Source organism: Haliotis cracherodii, unplaced genomic scaffold (genome assembly GCF_022045235.1).
Source record: "Haliotis cracherodii isolate W230 unplaced genomic scaffold, xgHalCrac1.p SCAF_56, whole genome shotgun sequence".
Classification (NCBI taxonomy): domain Eukaryota; kingdom Metazoa; phylum Mollusca; class Gastropoda; order Lepetellida; family Haliotidae; genus Haliotis; species Haliotis cracherodii.
The window spans coordinates 102,325-122,246 of NW_027266315.1; the positions used below are offsets into that span (position 1 = coordinate 102,325).

General features: G+C 41.0%; 1 protein-coding gene across 1 annotated transcript in view; it reads right to left on the bottom strand.

Moving 5' to 3' along the window:
- Positions 1–18,309: 18,309 nt before the first annotated feature.
- Positions 18,310–19,922, bottom strand: part of LOC139444574 (galactoside alpha-(1,2)-fucosyltransferase 2-like) — a 32,259-nt gene continuing 30,646 nt past the window's right edge. The window contains exon 5 of the mRNA XM_071225457.1: positions 18,310–18,971. Coding sequence (XP_071081558.1) covers positions 18,498–18,971 — 474 coding nt within the window. The 3' untranslated portion in view covers positions 18,310–18,497. The remainder of the gene's footprint in view (positions 18,972–19,922) is intronic.

The window sequence follows — 19,922 nt, forward strand, 5'->3', positions numbered from 1 at the left end:
GGGTTAAACGAAAACAACTTTTGAAATTACAAACACAAATAAATGTAATGAATCCACTGTAAATAAACTTCACTCCAAATGTAAAAATATGTTCACACAATCATTAAGGGATTCCCATATATCCAACAGCAAGTTAAGAACATACAGGTTGGTAAAGTCATTTATAAATATTGAGAATTATCTTACCTAGTGTGAAAACAAAGCTCATAGGTCACATTTCTCAAAACTTCGTTTATGTAATCACAAACTAAAAATTGAAACTGGTGGATATACAAAAACACCAACCCCTCTGTGAAACATGTCTCACACGATGAACAACATTACGCACTGTCTTGTATAAAGTACAACCAACAAAGAGAATCACAAATAATCCTAAATCATGAAAAAGAATCCTGTACACACTCTTAAAAAGAACCATTCTTAAGGATTTTTAACAACAGTTATCCAGAAACAAATTCCAAGATCTGTTATCATATCAACAATTATAAACAAATTATTTGTATGTACAACATTACAAATAGTTTTGCTCAATTCTCATATTTGCACTTATTGTGCATATATATTGTAGTTTGTGATATTGCCACTGTTTCCTCGTGGAATGTTGCGCAATACATATTTCATCTAAAACATCTTTGTTGTATGATAGTTTGTTACAGTTGTGTACGGGGGCATGGTCGGCCAAAGTCGCCTTATGCGCTGCAATTCGCTATGCAGAGTGGTGTCCCTTGGGCACGCCAGAACCCTATGACAGTGTGTTCGAATCCCGGTTCGCTCCGATTATGTAGTCAGCACCATACCCCTGCTCGTGAGCGTCACCGAAATGGTAAACGTCTGAGATCTGCATCACATCGGGCTTTGCTTCCATCCAGCTGACACGCCGTGATATAAGAGAAACACTATTCAAAGAAGCAAATAACATATACGGGTGTATAATCTCAGACGGAAGTTTAAAAAACGGTCGAAACAATAAACCATGCAGAACTGTAAACCGCCGCATGAAACGGTATGAATCATATATGTGAAACTAATTACAAGTTTCTCATATCAAACCCGTTGTTTTACATGTGTTGTTTATTGAACAAAGTCATACTTTATTGAAGCCTGGTATTTAATCGTGTTGAACAATAAGTCCAACAGCAGTGTGAAGGGAGAAAGATTGAGTGCGCGTTACATGCTTGACCTGAATCCCTCTCTGGAACCTTTTTTCCGGCTGCCTGCATAACATACGATACATTGCAAAGGACGTGCACAATAAAGCTATTCGGGTAGGGGATAAGCACTCACGCTCAGTGACATAAGATACGATGTACACCATTGCAAGGTCAGTGCATGAAAAAACTACCCAACACCTCACCTGTGGACAACCCAACACCTCACCTGCCTCCTGGACAACCCTACACCTCACCTGTGGACAACCCTACACCTCACCTGCCTCCTGGACAACCCTACACCTCACCTGCCTCCTGGACAACCCTACACCTCACCTGCCTCCTGGACAACCCAACACCTCACCTGCCTCCTGGACAACCCTACACCTCACCTGTGGACAACCCTACACCTCACCTGCCTCCTGGACAACCCTACACCTCACCTGTGGACAACCCTACACCTCACCTGTGCACAACCCTACACCTCACCTGCCTCCTGGACAACCCTACACCTCACCTGCCTCCTGGACAACCCTACACCTCACCTGTGGACAACCCTACACCTCACCTGCCTCCTGGACAACCCTACACCTCATCTCCCTCCTGGACAACCCTACACCTCACCTGCCTCCTGGACAACCCTACACCTCATCTCCCTCCTGGACAACCCTACACCTCAGCTGCCTCCTGGACAACCCTACACCTCACCTGCCTCCTGGACAACCCTACACCTCACCTGCCTCCTGGACAACCCTACACCTCATCTCCCTCCTGGACAACCCTACACCTCAGCTGCCTCCTGGACAACCCTACACCTCACCTGCCTCCTGGACAACCCTACACCTCACCTGCCTCCTGGACAACCCTATACCTCACCTGCCTCCTGGACAACCCTACACCTCACCTGCCTCCTGGACAACCCTACACCTCACCTGCCTCCTGGACAACCCAACACCTCACCTGCCTCCTGGACAACCCTACACCTCACCTGCCTCCTGGACAACCCTACACCTCACCTGCCTCCTGGACAACCCTACACCTCACCTGCCTCCTGGACAACCCTACACCTCACCTGTGGACAACCCTACACCTCACCTGCCTCCTGGACAACCCTACACCTCACCTGTGGACAACCCTACACCTCACCTGCCTCCTGGACAACCCAACACCTCACCTGTGCACAACCCTACACCTCACCTGTGGACAACCCTACACCTCACCTGCCTCCTGGACAACCCTACACCTCACCTGTGCACAACCCAACACCTCACCTGCCTCCTGGACAACCCTACACCTCACCTGTGGACAACCCTACACCTCACCTGTGGACAACCCAAGATCTCACCTGCCTCCTGGACAGTCCTACACCTCACCTGTGCACAACCCTACACCTCACCTGTGGACAACCCTACACCTCACCTGTGGACAACCCAACACCTCACCTGTGGACAACCCTACACCTCACCTGCCTCCTGGAGAATATGAAATGGAATTGTGGTATGTTGGAGAATATAGAATGATATTGTAGTGTATCAGCTGTCTATGGTTGATGATACAGACCGATTTGCTATGTACATCTTGCGTTTGTCTTTATTTGTTACATTCTTTGCTCCAAGGGTAGAGGTAGAGACTCTCGCTAAGCAGAGATTCCAATGGTCGTGGGCTCGTATCCCTGATTCGTCCCGATTATAATTCTTTGGTTGTAACAATACCCGTACTCGTGGACTTGAACAAAGTGGCAAACCCTGCGGCCTGTGTCATTTAAGGCCTTCATCCGACATGATGTTGACACGTCATGGTATAACTAAATTACTGTTGAAAACGTCCTGAACCAACTCATTGTTTTCATATTGCTGCCTGTAACTATAAGTATAAAACGATTATCGCCGAAACAGATTGGGCGTAAAAGGCAAATGGCAGAAGAAAATATATGATTGGATGCCTGATAAGCAGGGATGACACCAGGAATTCGCCCTATACAGCTGTGACATACGGGACGTATGTAGTAATGGTGATCTTGGATCAAGTAGATCTAGAAATACATCACTGTTATCGCTGTTATTGGTACACAGCTTGTGTATATGGCACACACCCAAGCTATTAAGCAAGTGATTTATAAGAGGACGTCAACAGAACTGTGACTATTGAGTAACATAATTTATCATTTAACTATGATATCAATGTTGCCAAATGGATATTACAGGTCACAGGTGGATGGTACCGAGTTTGAAACTGACTGTCATGAAGGCAGAATTTCTAAAATTCCACAAGCCTAGAGATGCCCATGGTAGATTTGTGGCTGTTGAGGACTGCATGATCGATGGCGTGGCCAAAGACAATCAAAACAAAAACACAGCCAAGAAAACTTTGTATGATTTGAAACTGTCTGATAACTTTCTAAAAGTCCAAAATGAAATTCCCCCAAACGAACTAGACACACTTCCCTGCAAGTTTTATATTAGTGTTCGAAACACAAATGGGGAAAATTATGAAAACAGTCTCATGGAGTTACAGAGCAGCATCGAGAGATCACTAAAACGCCATCCTTAGAATTTTCACGACCAAGGGAGGTATTAAAGGGAAGGAAAACTGAACTAAAGAAAGAAGGGCGTGGCAACTTGCCCAGGAGCGCCGACCCGATTGGTGATGAAGAGTTCGAGTCCCTGTGGCAGTCCGGTTCCATTGGATTCAATATTCCAATGAGCATAATAAACTGTCTATGACTCTACAACACAATCAATTTGGGGTTAAAAGGTGTCAATGATCAATCACTTCTGGATGTGTTCGGGGGACATCACCTTGCATGTTAATGGAGACGATCAAGAATATCTTGAACTGACCGTGAGACAAGATCAGAATAGGTCTGGTGAGAATCCTCGTGATTGCCGCAACGTCAGGCCCAAAAAGTGGTCTAATGTTGCTGATCCCTCTCGGTGCCCTGTGCAGGTGTAGAAGTTGTATGCCGCCCACGCGTCCACTCGAATTCTGTCGAGATGACGATCCCTTTTACATTGGTGATCAGTGGTTTATCCGTATTGGGAAAACAAACTTTCCCCTCTCATGAAAAACATGTGCGATGCCGCCAGTCTCCAAACATCGAAACGACTCACAAATCACTCTGCGTGTTAACACCTTGCGCAAAAATGGCAATAATGTTCCACCAAATCAAATAATGCGGATAACTGGTAAAAAAACCCCCATCCATTCGATGAACAATTACAGCCACTTGCTATATATATTCTGCACTATGTCCCTCATTCAGTCTTGCTTGACAACGGTATAAGGATCTATACCGAAACGTCGCTTTTTACAGTATTAAAGAAGTTGTTATACATAAAAATTGTGTCTATCTTGTAATTACAGCCATATATATCCTGACCAGCATAAGCAAATATCATACATTATTTCACGAAACACTCCATCCAACACTGTGACATCCCAGCTTGTTGATGAAACTCCCGTCATGCAGAGCGGCCCGTCGAGTAATGTCCAACTCGCCAGTAGACAACAATCAACGGTCTCAAATATTAAAGGTTTCTGGTGGTGTCAACACTATGTTTGCTGGCAACATTACTGGTGGAAACATAACGATTAATCTCGTTAAACCTCAAAGCCCGGTTCCAGTCAAAACACGCCCAATTGTCATTGAAAGTGATAGTGGCACCGACTGAAGCATACTCTGATCTCTCATCCCGCGAGACATTCTTCAAGTACGAGCGCGGTTTAATTCGAAAGCTAAAAAAATATCTGTGAAATCATACCGGAGATATAACACAATGATACAGAATCGTTGTTGTTATCGGTATTAAAGTTTCGATTATTTTGCGAACTCTGCTTAAGTATTTTGTTTAAAATAATCCGAGGAACAATTTTTTCTCAGACAAAGGTTGGTTGGTTGGTTGGTTGATTGGTTTGTTGTTTAACGCCGCACTCAGCAATATTCCAGCTATATGACGGCGGTCTGTAAATAATCGAGTCTGGACCAGACAATCAAGTGATTGATATCATGAGTATCGATCCACGCAATTTGGATAGATGACATGCATCAACCAAGTCAGCGAGGCTGACCACCTGATCCCCAATTCTATTCTACCCATAGGAATATTCCGTGAAGGAGTTAACAGGTTGTTTATTTTGGTTCACAGTAACTTCACACGGCAATGGAAAACATGTATCACTACGAACGATCTATACACGTGTAAGATTTCGACAAGATTCTGATGTTAACAAGAGAGATTAATAAATTATCATACAGTCAATCAATATATAAAATATGACGATACTACTACAAGACATAAGAAATAGTTGTCGAAATGCGCATGTGAATAGAGAATTAATTTATAATTCCTGTGAATCAAAGCAGTCAGTAAACTGAAAAAGTAGTATTAATCCTACCACTACATCAGTATATGCTAGTACATACATGTATACATGTAGATTTGTACAAGACATGAGACACAATGCTAGTTGGTCATAAATCAAATATTCACGTCAAAAAGAACATTTAATGACAGCATTATTACAGCAGAAATATATTTTATAAACTGGTGTTTACTTGAATCTATCAAACATTTCATGTACCTGCAATCCCAAAAAAAAAATGCAAAACAAAATCTAAAGAAACACAATTTTGTTAAACAGTTCAACAATATTTGCTTTAAGTGCAATCTGTAATTAACCTCACAAGTAACAATGTGAAATGAATGACTTCTTAAATGAAACGTAATTATCAGCAAAGTGTCACTCTTTCAGGAATACGGGACTTATCAAAACTATGAATGCAAGACGCTTACTTACTACTTGCTTGGGGGCACGGGTGGCCCAGTCGTCTAAGGTGCCGCGATTCGCTGTGCAGAGTTGCGTCCCTTGGGCACACCAGAAATCTATGATTTCAGGTTTGTCAGCACCATACCCGTGCTCGTGGGTTTCACCGAAGTGGTAAACGTCTGAGACCTGCATCACTTCGGGCTTTCCTCCCACATTAAGCTGACACACTATAACTGGAATACTGTTAAAAGCGGCGTTAAACCCAACTCACTCACTCACTACGACTTACTTACTATTGGAGATTTAACGTGCGCTTTCCGACATTATGCGTATTTCGCACACGTGCCCGCCAGGTCATTTAGTGAGATTGCCAAGGAGAGTGTGTCAGAGAGGTGAGGCAACCTGGGGGCCTTGGGGTTGCTTATTTTCAATTTTGAAAAGTTTGGAATTTGGAAACTTAGTGGTGTAAGGTAGGGGGACTATGGGAGGGTGTGGATATGTGGTTTCTGGGTTTGTGTTTTGTTAGTTTTGATTAGTGGTGGTTTAATTTTTGTAGGTGATTATATGCGGCCTAGTGGTTCAGTTTTAATAAGGAACATGCCTGATGCTTTGAAGGTTTGTGTATCGGTTAGCGGATTTAAGAAGAGCTGCTACTGTTATTTCAGTGTTGCCACTGTAAGTTCAGAGTTGCTACTGTTAGTTCAGTGTTGCAGTCTAGTTTGGTTTGGAGTGTTGTTTGTTGTGCGTGCAGTGTAGTTCGGCGTGTTCTGGTGTTTCTAGTTGGTTGCAGTGTGGGCATGTACCTGTTTTGTGTTTCTTTATTTTATGTAGAAATGAGTTAAGTCTTGACTCACCTGTTTGCAGTTTAATTATTGCCATGTCAATATGTTTGGATTTATGATGAGTCTTTACTTTTTTGAGTGGCTTTTGGGGCATATGTTTTAGTTTGCAGTTTGAATTTTGGTAGTTATTTTGCCACTTTTGGAAATTTTCCCCTTAATGATGCTCTTTATTTCGTCTTTGGACATTTCTAAGTGAAGGCTTTCTCCTGATAGTTTTAGGGCTGCCTTGTCAGCGTGTTGATTTTCCGAACACTCCGACGTGGGCGGGGATCCATAAGAATTCTATTTGTTTGCCTAGTTTACTTAGTTGGTTTGTCCTTTTTATATTTGGTGTATTAGTTCAGGGGATTTTTTAAGTCCACTTAACGAGTCCGTTAAATGCTTTTTTTTACATTTCTTAGACTTATGTTGTTTTTCAGGATTTGATTGATTTTGGTGTTTGACCGGGTTGAGGTCCAGACATTTATAGTTAATAGTTGACGGCGTAAGTCCAGGGTGATTTCGCCTGTCAGGGCCTGTGGTGCCGTAAGTGGTGTACCATGCTGTGAGCTGCGTGGGATTATTTTCAAGGCTTGATTTTGGATCGTATTTAGCTTATCGTTCAGTGTTTTGTTTAAAGTATTGTATATTGCGCATCCGTAGTCGAGTTTTGATCTAATAAGAGATGTATAGAGGGTAGTAGGGTCTCCTTGGAGGCCCCCCAATGGGAACATACCAGGCAGAGGGGTGTGTTTAAATCCTTTGTGCATCTAGTTACCAAGTATTTAAATCGAGCATCCGATCCTGTACACAACACTGGGCGTAACGTTCATGACGGCACCTCCACACCCTCGCCCTACCATCAGCAAATCGAAGATTTAATCGGGATTCATCACTGACTTGATTCCAATTCATCTGAGTCCATCGTAAGTGTCGCTGTGCCCACAATTGACGTTGACGTCTGTGTAATTGAGTCAGAATCGGCCCGCAGTATGGCCGTCGTGCTTGAAGGTGAGCAGTTCTCAGACGGTTTCATACAGATTGTGCACTCAGTCTACCCCTAAACAGTTCATTCCTGGTTTATGTAGCCGTCAAAAATCGGTTTCGGGGGTGACGTAAGACAATCTGATCCTCTGCATGTAACGTCACACGTGGTCGACCTGGCCGAGGGCGATCAGCGGTGGTACCCGTTTGCTATAGACGCGTCTGTAAAATTAATCCTAAACAGTCCGTCGACTAAAACCCATCGTCCTTGCCACTTCAGCAACGGACGTTCCCGTCTGCAACATGCCGATGGCACGTTCACGTTGCACATTTGAAAGGCATGGCATGACAAATGGCCGTAAAGACTTTTGTTTTCTTGTGTTTTTCTTTTTTTGTTAATGACTGCTAACATGTATGGCTGAAAACACGTGCGGTATTATGGCAACGTGACCAGTTGCATGTGAAAAAAACACTTTTGCCACTATAGTGTTGTGCACATGATTTTGATCGGTTACCCTGCACAAAAACGGGTGTTATCTGAAGACAAAACGTGGCCATTACTGTTTAAATACACAATAAGGGCCCACAATGATAACTGGTCAAAATGTTAAAATTTTAGGATTGTGAAGTGTTTAATTTGGTTCAGTATAATTTAAGAAGAACGTGTATGGTCGGATTCAGGGTTTAGATGGGAAACTTAGGGTACGATGTGAGCGAAGGAAATCTTTAAGAGTTGGAAACTGAGATTGAAAATAAGAAGAAGACAGACTTTTTACAACAAAATATATAATGGCGTGAATTAAGTAGAGAAATGTTTTTTTTAAAATTATACTATTTTTATTCAAGAAGACAAGAAGTTTATTGTATGAAAGGCCTCCGGCCTATATACAAACACATACAATGTATACATACTTTCAACATATGTGCATTCTAGGAGACATTTGTATTTACAAGTTCTTGACGAATATTGAGTGCTTGATGGAGAAATTGAGCTAGGCTGTAGATTACATCAGAAGATTGATTAGACATAAGTGATATAAGGGATATGGTACATTGCTGTTTAAGGTATTTAGCGGGTATAAAACGTTTTCGGATATCTTGATAAAACTCACAGATAAAAAGTACATGAAATTCGTCCTCAACACCCATATCACATAATGGACACAAACGCATAGATTTTAACGTATTTTGTCTTCTTCCGGTATTTACTCTAATATCACTCAGTCCCATACGATAACGTGTGAATGTTGAACGTAGATTTAAATTACAAAGAACACTTAAATATTTTTCAGGCTCCAGTAAGGATTTGAATGATCTATACACATCATATCTGCTACTTGCGTTTAAAGTAGACATCCATGTTGGTACAATTCTTTCTTTGAACATATTTACAAACATACAGGTCTTACCAACTCCTTGATAAATCCAAGCATAGCCAATGCCATTTGAGAACAAAAGTACCCGAATATTTGATGCCCAAGTGTTGTAACCCAGATTATCAGAGTTGTATAACATATTGTAAGCTTTCCTTGGCAGTCGCTGTTTGTGCACAGTAAGTATTTTTAGCCAATATCTGATACAACGAATATATGAATTAACGTACAAAGGATATCTACCGCACTCTCTGTAAACAATATTATCAGGGGAGTTGACTCCAATCGTTAAAAACAAATTACGAGCAAGAAGATGTACTTTTTCGATTGTATTAAAATGTTTAAAACCCCATAATTCAGAGCCATACAAAAGTATTGGTTGTATCTGTGTGTCAAACAATTTAAAGAATATACATGGTGATAAAGGCTGGAGTTTAGATAGAGTTGACAATAACATGACCATGGCTTTTTTACCCCTTACAGATAAATCCTTAACAAGATTACCCATACTTAAAGTGTTGGTAAACAGAACACCTTATTTACTAACAACTTTAACTCTCGAACCCTTATATAACCATTTTTCTACTGAAGCTAATTGGCCACCTCTTCTAAAAACGACTATGTTTGTCTTTTCTAAGTTTACATTTAACTTCCAATCATTAGTGTAATCAGTCAAAATGTTTAATTGGTTCTGAAGACCCGAGACTGAGTGTGATATAAGAATAACATCATCAGCAAACAATAATAAGAACAATTCTAAAATATCCGGACATAATTGGACGCCGTGTTTGCCACTATTCATTATTTCTATACACAATTCGTTAATAAAGAATGAAAATAGAATGGGACCTAATACGCATCCTTGTTTCAAGCCAAGCGGACAATCAAATAAAGTCAGTGAAATCACCTTTACAGCGCACACACGCCCTGACATTAGAGTACATACTTTTAAGAATCAGGTAGATTTTACCCCGTAATCCAGCTCTTCTAAGGTACACCCACAGTTTATGACGATTCACAGAATCAAAAGTCTTCCGGAAATCAACAGAAGCTACATAGAGTTTTCTCCCACGTTTCATCCAATATTTTTCTATAATTGCATTTAATGTAAAAATATGATCTGTAGTCGAATAGTGTTTTCTAAACCCGACCTGATATTCTGGAATTCTATCCCTCATATTGGCCCATAACGTTAGTCTGTTGTTCAATATACTCGAAAATACTTTCCCCAAAATACTGTTTAATGTTATACCTCTATAATTATCTGCATTGCTAGCATCTCCTTTCTTATGAATAGGTACAGCAATGCCCTTCGACCACGAACTTGGAAATACGCCTGAACGAAAAATCATATTAAACAATTCTGTAAGATAGGACAAAATTATCTCCCTTGATGATTGCAGCATTTCAGCAAGAATATTATCCAGTCCCGGGGATTTACGTTTTTTAAGTGACTGAATTGCTGTCAGTATCTCATGACGTTGAATATCAGATTCAAGGATTTCCCGATCTATTTCAGAAAAGAAATCATCTTCATTTATAGACCATATATGTCATATATTAATTCAGTCAGATTAAGACAGCTCTTAAGATTATCCAAGTAACGTGATTCGTGAAAATCATTCCAAACATACTTGACCAGAGGCTGGTTACTACACTGGTCAAGACTGTTACTTGTTGGTTTCATGTGACAAGATAATTCAAGAGGAAAATGGTCAGAGACGGGGTTTTCCCCAATACATAATGAGGAAATATGATGGAAGAAATCAACTGAACAAATGAAATAATCTTTAACGCTACTTCCCTGGTGGCTTACAAATGTAAATTCTCCGTGCAAATCCCCATTCACTCGCCCATTAACAATGCACACATTGAAAACATTGCAAACGTTCAATGAAAGTTGACCAAATCTATTTACAACCGAGTCTACTGACGTCCTATCTGAAATAGGGACACTTTCCTCTGGAAAGGGATCACCTCTATTATTAATACTATCTGAATCATAGTCACTGATCCTGAAGTTATTTTTGTTTCCACATCGGGAATTGAGGTCACCACACCGAAGAACATGACAATTAGCAATATCTGATACATGATCTATAAGAACAGACTCTAACTGATCAAGAGCACAAACAGAGTCCTTATGTCGGTAGTATGTTGACCCTTCAGGTGGTATGTAAGCACAAATCAATAAAATATCACATGTGCTGTCCAGTATACTTCGTGAGAGTCTAAAACACAACATGTTGTCAACATTAACAGCTATTGGATGACATAGTCTTAGTAGTTCATGTTTTATACCGACACATACCCCGCCACAAGAACGTCCGGAGCTGGATAAACTAATTGCACTTGAATAAAATATGTTATACCCTGTGATCCAAAATTCAGGTATTCTATCGACAACAAAAGTTTCAGTGAGACAGAATATATCAAAGGTCCGTAGATATGATAGGAAATCCTCATCAGAGTACTTGCTATAAAGACCGTTTACATTCCACGATAATATGCGGAACAAAGATAATACCGCATCGTCGTCACTGCATGGATTCACAGAAGCGTCCGTACAATCACCGGTGTAGTTGCTATTTGATCCATCTGAAATTTGGAACATCCTGACGGGCAACGGAAGGACGCGTATCAGGAACCGTCACGAGTTTCCCCTGCTTGTAATAGCCGCGGACACCAGTTCCCTCCAGTTCTTTGAGTCGTCTGCGTTGTCTTATCGTCAGGTAGCTTGCGATATTGAATCCTGCTTCTTTAAATGATGGTCTTGATTTCAATGTGTAGACTTTAACAATGGATTCCTGGAATTTCGCGATAAGAGGTCTGGGTCTAGTAGAGTCTTGACGTTTAGTCCCAAGTCTGTGTGCGTGGTTGATATCACACTTTTGCTACGTCTTTGTTTTCACATGTTTGTTCAAGAGAGAGATAATAATATCTTTCGATTTTCCAGACATTTCATTTTCAACCTCTGGAATGCCGTGAAAGATCACATTGTCACGTCTACTGTATGCTTCTAGTTTGTCAAGTTCATCCTCAACATCACTGTACCTGTTCTGAATAACGTCTACTTTTTCTGTCAAAGCATCGATATCGTCATACATTATTCCACTATTCTTCTTAAGTAGGTCAACATCTGTCTCTGTCGCAGTTACCCGACCTTCTAGATGCAAATATTTGTCGTTGAGTGTTCTAATTTCAGATGTCAGTTCTGCCATTTCATTACTTAATTCAGTTTTCACATGACGGAGTTCGGACAGGATGGATTCACGTACCTGGTCGAGTGTTGTCAGCCCCGGGTTCATCTCGATGTCGCCTGAACAATTGAGTGAGTGAGTATGGTTTTACGCCGCTTTTAGCAATATTCCAGCAATATCACGGGGGAGGACACCAGAAATGGGCTTCTCACATTGTACCCATGTCGAGAATCGAACCCGGGTCTTCGGCGTGACGAGCGAACGCTTTAACCACTAGGCTACCCGACCGCCCCCCTGAAGAATTGAGCACACTGGTCACAACTTCCGCCGGCGGGTGACTACTTCCCAGTGTGAATGCATCCAATGCACGGACTTGTTGGGTGGAGCGTGATGTTACACGGCACTCAATCTGGTTACGTCATCATCACAACAGGCTTCGCAAAATAAGTTCTCAGCACTGAATAATCTTGAAAATTCAAACTTTTCTTGCAGAATTTGCATAAGAGCAATCACTGGATTGTCTGGTCCAGACTCGAGTATTGTACAGACCGCCGTCATATAGCTAAATATTGCTGAGTGCGGCGTTAAACAAACAAACAAACAAACAAACGAGTGTGCACCTCCCTCCTTTAACCGCTCCCTTTCGATTGATAAACACTTGATGCGCACGTAAAATCCCGTCTGTTACTCGCGTGTCCTTCCAACAATCTACTGGCACAATCTATCAACAATGATCTGCTCAGTCATGTTCAGTTTGGCATGTAATAAATTCACGTTTACTGCAAGCTTGATCGCAAGTTCAAAATATGTTCATTTTTTATTTATGTGAAAATGTTAATATATGTATATTGTTCGAACCAAATTCTAAAACATGACAAAAGTAAAAAAACAAACAAATGCTTATGGAAAACTACATGTATGTATCAGTCCATGTTTGCCAAGAGCGGCTTTAACACCCATTGAGGATAGGTCTGGGGAGGTGTTCATTAAAAAAATAAGATTATTCTTTAAGTCGGTTTTTATTTTTACACTTAAGTTCTTTTAGGTGTTAATCTGCGTATGCATCGGCGTGAGAACATCAAGGGTAATCGTCGTGGAAAACTCACTAAAGGTATGTTGTTGTTCACCGGGACAGTGTGTGTGTGTGTAGATGTGTTGTGTTGGAAGAAAGAACTGTCTGACAAGCACGATGGCGTCATTTGTGCTGTGGAACTTTTTTTATGGCAGTTTTCTGCACCAGTGGGATCCACGCACTCTGGCATCAATGGCAGAAGCGTGTGGAGGTCGGGGATTACGTCATCAAATAAATATCAACCAACTCCGTCTACTCATCCCCCAGTTCACCCCTCATAGCTGAGGTACAGCCACGCCTGGGATGCCGGTGCAACGGTGGCTCCAACATTTTGAAAAGGGAGGGGTCCAATCTCATTAAATCAGATCTTAGTTCTAGCTATCGTTAAGCAAAGATCTAAGAACATCCAATTACGGATCACGTCAGAACGACATTTCATCCGATCAATCAAAGCGTTGCTTTCCAGATCATGAAAGTGACAGTCGGAATGTGTTTTCTAATCATGCAACCTCGAAAACGTTAACACAGGGTATTCTGAATGACAGTTACGACCCGTATGACTGATTCCGTCAACATTCTCTTTCGCTTCCGTGGGATAAACATTTGAACGGAATCGAGGAGGCGTTGCACACTACGTGGGAAGTACTGCCATACAATCGCAACCATATATAAGACATTCAGAATTATTCGTTTGTTTACTTTTGAAAATTTTAATCGAGACTGTGTCAACATATCTTTCAAGCGTAGTCTAAAATGGAAGTCGCCAGGTTGAAATGAGTGCCGTAAAGCTCGAGAAAGCTGCTTACCGGCTTACCACTTTACCGTTTTTCCACTTTACATTTCCATTTACCCATCTTACCCTTTACCACTTCACCCCTTTACCGCTGAACCATCTTACCCCTTTACAATCTTATTACTCTACCATCTTACACCTGTACCAGCTTAACCCTTTACCGTTTTTCCACTTTACATTTCCACTTTACATTTACATTTAACCATCTTACCCATTAACCACTTCACCATCTTACCCCTTTACAATTTTATTACTCTACTATCTTATACGTGTACCATCTTACCACTTTACCATTTTTCCACTTTACATTTCCACTTTACCATCTTGCCCCTTTACTAGTTTACCATCTTTTTCCACTTTCGTAGTATGACAAATCAACATAGTACCATCTGACCACTTCACCACCTCAACAATCTTACCACTTCAACTTCGTACCATTTCACCATTTTACGTTATAATCTTTACCATCTTACAACTTTACCATCTTACCCCCTTACCATCTTTCTCCTTTACCATCCTACAACTTGATCATCTTATTTCTTTTCCATCTTACTCCTTTACCATCTTACAACTTCACAATCTTACCACTTTACTATCTTACCCCTTTAACATATGAACACTTAACCATCTTTCCCCTTCACCACATTTCCACTTTATCATCTTACACCTTTACTATCTTACCCCTCCATCATCTTACCACTTTACCGCCTCCGTGGTCTAATGGTAGAGCGTCCGTCCGGAGAGCGGAAAGTCCGGGGTTCGATTCCCAGCCGCGTCATACCAAAAGACGTTAAAAGATGGTACTTGTTGTTACCCTGTTTGGCGCTCGGCATTAAGGGGCTAAAACAAGGACTGGTCGGCTCGGAGTCAGTATACTGTGTCTGAGTGGGGTATTCATGTTAAACTGCGGCATGGCATCTCAGTGTGCTAGCACTATAAATCGGCATCAGTCCGGACTAGTACAAGCAGCCACACACACACACATACACGTGCATGCACGTCGCTTTATAAGTGCAATAATCTTGGACGCGACGTTAAACCCCATTTCACCTCACATCTTACCACTTTACCATCTTACCCTTTACCACTTCAACATGTTACCATTTCACCATTTTACCCCTTTACAATATTTTCAACTTTACCATCTTACCACTTCACATCTTACTTCACCATCTTACCCCTCAACCATCTTAACCCTTCTACTATCTTACCCCTTTACCACCTTTCCATCTTACACCTGTATCATCTGACCATTTTTCCACTTTACATTTCCATTTACCCACCTTACCCTTTACCACTTCACCCCTTTACCGCTGAACCATCTTACCCCTTTACAATCTTATTACTCTACCATCTTACACCTGTATCGGTTTACCTCTTTACCGTTTTTTCACTTTACATTTACATTTAACCATCTTACCCATTACCACTTCACCATCTTACCCCTTTACAATTTTATTACTCTGCTATCTTATACGTGTACCATCTTACCACTTTACCATTTTTCCACTTTACCACCTTGCCCCTTTACTAGTTTACCATCTTTTTCCACTTTCGTAGTATGACAAATCAACATAGTACCATCTGACCACTTCACCGCCTTAACAATCTTACCACTTCAACTTCGTACCATTTCACCATCTTACGTTACAATCTTTACCATCTTACAACTTTACCATCTTACCCCTTTACCATCTTTCTCCTTTACCATCCTACAACTTGATCATCTTATTTCTTTTTCATCTTACTCCTTTACCATCTTACAACTTCACAATCTTACCACTTTACTATCTTACCCCTTTAACATATGAACACTTTATCATCTTTCCCCTTCACCACATTTCCACTTTATCATCTTACACCTTTACCATCTTACCCCTCCATCATCTTACCACTTTACCGCCTCCGTGGTCTAATGGTAGAGCGTCCGCCCGGAGAGCGGAAAGTCCGGGGTTCGATTCCCAGCCGCGTCATACCAAAAGACGTTAAAAGATGGTACTTGTTGTTACCCTGTCTGGCGCTCGGCATTAAGGGGCTAAAACAAGGACTGGTCGGCTCGGAGTCAGTATACTGTGTCTGAGTGGGGTATTCATGTTAAACTGCGGCATGGCATCTCAGTGTGCTAGCACTATAAATCGGCATCAGTCCGGACTAGTACAAGCAGCCACACACACACACACACATACACGTGCATGCACGTCGCTATATAAGTGCAATAATCTTGGACACGATGTTAAACCCCATTTCACCTCACATCTTACCACTTTACCATCTTACCCTTTACCACTTCAACATGTTACCATTTCACCCCTTTACAATATTTTCAACTTTACCATCTTACCACTTCACATCTTACTTCACCATCTTATCCCTTCTACTATCTTACCCCTTTACCACCTTTCCATCTTACCCCTGTATCATCTGACCATTTTTCCACTTTACATTTCCATTTACCCATCTTACCCTTTACCACTTCACCCTTTTACCGCTGAACCACCTTACCCCTTTACAATCTTATTACTCTACCATCTTACACCTGTACCGGCTTACCACTTTACCGTTTTTCCACTTTACATTTACATTTAACCATCTTACCCTTTACCACTTCACCCCTTTACCGCTGAACCATCTTACCCCTTTACAATCTTATTACTCTACCATCTTACACCTGTACTGGCTTACCACTTTACCGTTTTTCCACTTTACATTTACATTTACCCATCTTTCCCTTTACCACTTCACCCCTTTACCGCTGAACTATCTTACCCCTTTAAAATCTTATTACTCTACCATCTTACACATGTACCAGCTTACCACTTTACATTTCCACTTAACATTTACATTTAACCATCTTACCCTTTACCACTTCACCATCTTACCCCTTTACAATTTTATTACTCTACTATGTTATACGTGTACCATCTTACCAATTTACCGTTTTTCCACTTTACATTTCCACTTTACAATTACATTTAACCATCTTACCCATTACCACTTCACCATCTTACCCCTTTACAATTTTATTACTCTACTAACTTATACGTGTACCATCTTACCACTTTACCATTTTTCCACTTTACATTTCCACTTTACATTTACATTTAACCATCTTACCCATTACCACTTCAACATCTTACCCCTTTACAATTTTATTACTCTACTAACTTATACGTGTACCATCTTACCACTTTACCATTTTTCCACTTTACATTTCCACTTTACATTTCCACTATACCATCTTGCCCTTTTACTAGTTTACCATCTTTTTCCACTTTCGTAGCATGACAAATCAACATAGTACCATCTTTCCACTTTACCATCTTACCCCTTTACAATCTTACCACGTTACTGGGGTGTGTTACAAATTTTCGTAGCATGGCAAAGGAACATAGACAAATTTCTGTACAATCCCATTGCTATTATTTTACAAACTTCTGATATTAAGGAATATCCAAATAAACGAACCAAAAAATAACAATAAAAATTCAGCCTGTTTATTTACCCGAAACTATATGTACAATATTCACAAACTTCTGTTCCATCAGACTTTTGACACGTGCAGGTTGCACAATGAAATACAAACAATGCTTACAAACCTTCAGTTATTGTACAATATAACTTGACCCTGTACGGGCACTATTGTATAAGCAGTACAATTGTGTGAGAGTATTCCACGACACGTTTAACACTGCCCCAATCATTTACAAGATCTTCACAAGAAAAACGTGCTTTCCGCGAAGTAGGGTGTGTTTTAAGGACGAAACCCCCCTGATTACATACATTGGACATACACATAGAAAGTGATATTCCTCTTTAATACAACATTTTCTACACAGTCTTTGTTCTCTTAAAATACCAACAAATCTACCTGTTTCAACAAATAAATCATGTCAGCTACAACGAAATCGAAAACGGGCTACTCTATAAGTTCGTAAATGTACATTCTGCTGTCATAGTAGCCTTAACTATAGTGTTTATTGCTTCTATCTTTCATTGCTGTTCCACAGGCTGGTGCATCCCATTGATCAACTACCAGCTGACATCTACCAACCTCACACATCCCACCACAATCAACCAACTATAAACTACCAACTGGTTGATATCATGAGCATCGATCCACGCAATTTGGATACGATGACATGCATCAACCAAGTCAGCGAGCCTGACCATCCGATTCCGATTTCGCATGGGACACTGAATACCTTTTCTACCCCGGATCTTCACCTAAAACACTGCAATACAATTTACCAACCTCACACACTGCACCATAATCACCAACTATCACACACACATACCCCACACACTCAAACACACACGTATACGTGCACGTTGTGGTTACTCACTCCATTCCTATCCACCCAGGATAGAAAAAATCCGAGTAATCCTTTGAAAAATGCTCCCTTAAACTACTTCCGTTTCTGGCCGGATGTTTGTAGTAGATTGTCTCCCCTCCAGCCAGGAACGAGGCCCACCAGCCGAATGTTCCCACGGACATTATGGAATGATTGCAGTGAGCTAATATAGCTAGATCTACTTCGAATGAGTTATCTTTCATAAACATGACGTCACTTCCGTTAATGTTCTCCTTACACCACGTGACGTCGTCCGAGCACACCAGGAACAAGGTTCTGTTGTATTTGTTCCTGTAATACGTCATTGCTGCGGAGAAGTACTGCGGGGAGGCAACCGTGTATCCGTAATCAACAAATTGCTTGTTCTTGGTGATATCCCCTTTACGCACGTGCACGCCCACAATCGTCACGTTGTCATGGTCACTGTCCCTTTGTTGGTTAACAAATGCTTCGCTACTGCCCTGAAACAGGAATACATCCTTTGACTCGTTGTTACTTATTCATAGTTGTGCGAGGTAGTGAACCTCAGCGCAAACAACAGTTTTGGACTAAATATATTGGGATTGCCAGAAGTCCGGCTGAGGAAAGTCAGGCGGCGCTAGCGGGTAATACTAAAAACGGATTTCAGACTATTAACGCGAAAGGTTCGTATCTGTGCAAATATAGATGGGTGTGTGTGATTGTGTGTGTGTGTAAGCGCGCGTGCGTGTGCAGTGGTGCACTTATAGTATAATCCTCCAAACCAAGGCTACAAAAATGGTGTACGTAAGTGGGGCTTATTGAAAGAATATTCAATGTTTTTTTCAGTTTTGCTTTTTAAATGATTTTGCTTTGGACAAACACGCTGATCACTCCATTTAACGCCGCCACCAACTCACCCATCCAACAGACCCCACCCATTATCTTAAGGCATTATATGTATAGGGAGAGTGTTAATCAAGAATTTGATGTAAAGACAGATGGTAGAGATATTTGTTTAATGGTCAGTCGTGAACAATTAAAAAAATACATATATTAAAGATCATTATTATACATTTTCTTACCACATTTAGCAGTGTCATGTGCATTTGTTTCCATGGAAACTTCAACAATAATTGTTTGAGATGTCCCAGGGTGAAGTATCATGTTGTATGCGTACTCATTACATGGAATATATACATTTTTAAAAGTAATCCCATATATGATATACAACGGACAGATGTATCAGAGAAGGTAATTTTTAATTATTAATGTCCACAGAAGGATTTTAATTAACGGTGGTAACCATAATTTGTTCTGTGTTCAATGGGATTGAGGTCGGGAGACCTTGACGGCCAGTTCATGACGTTGACTCCCGCATTCTGAAGGAAATTCCTTGTGAAAATTGCTGTGTGGGGTCTGGCATTGTCGTGTTGGAAGGGAGAAGTTCTGGT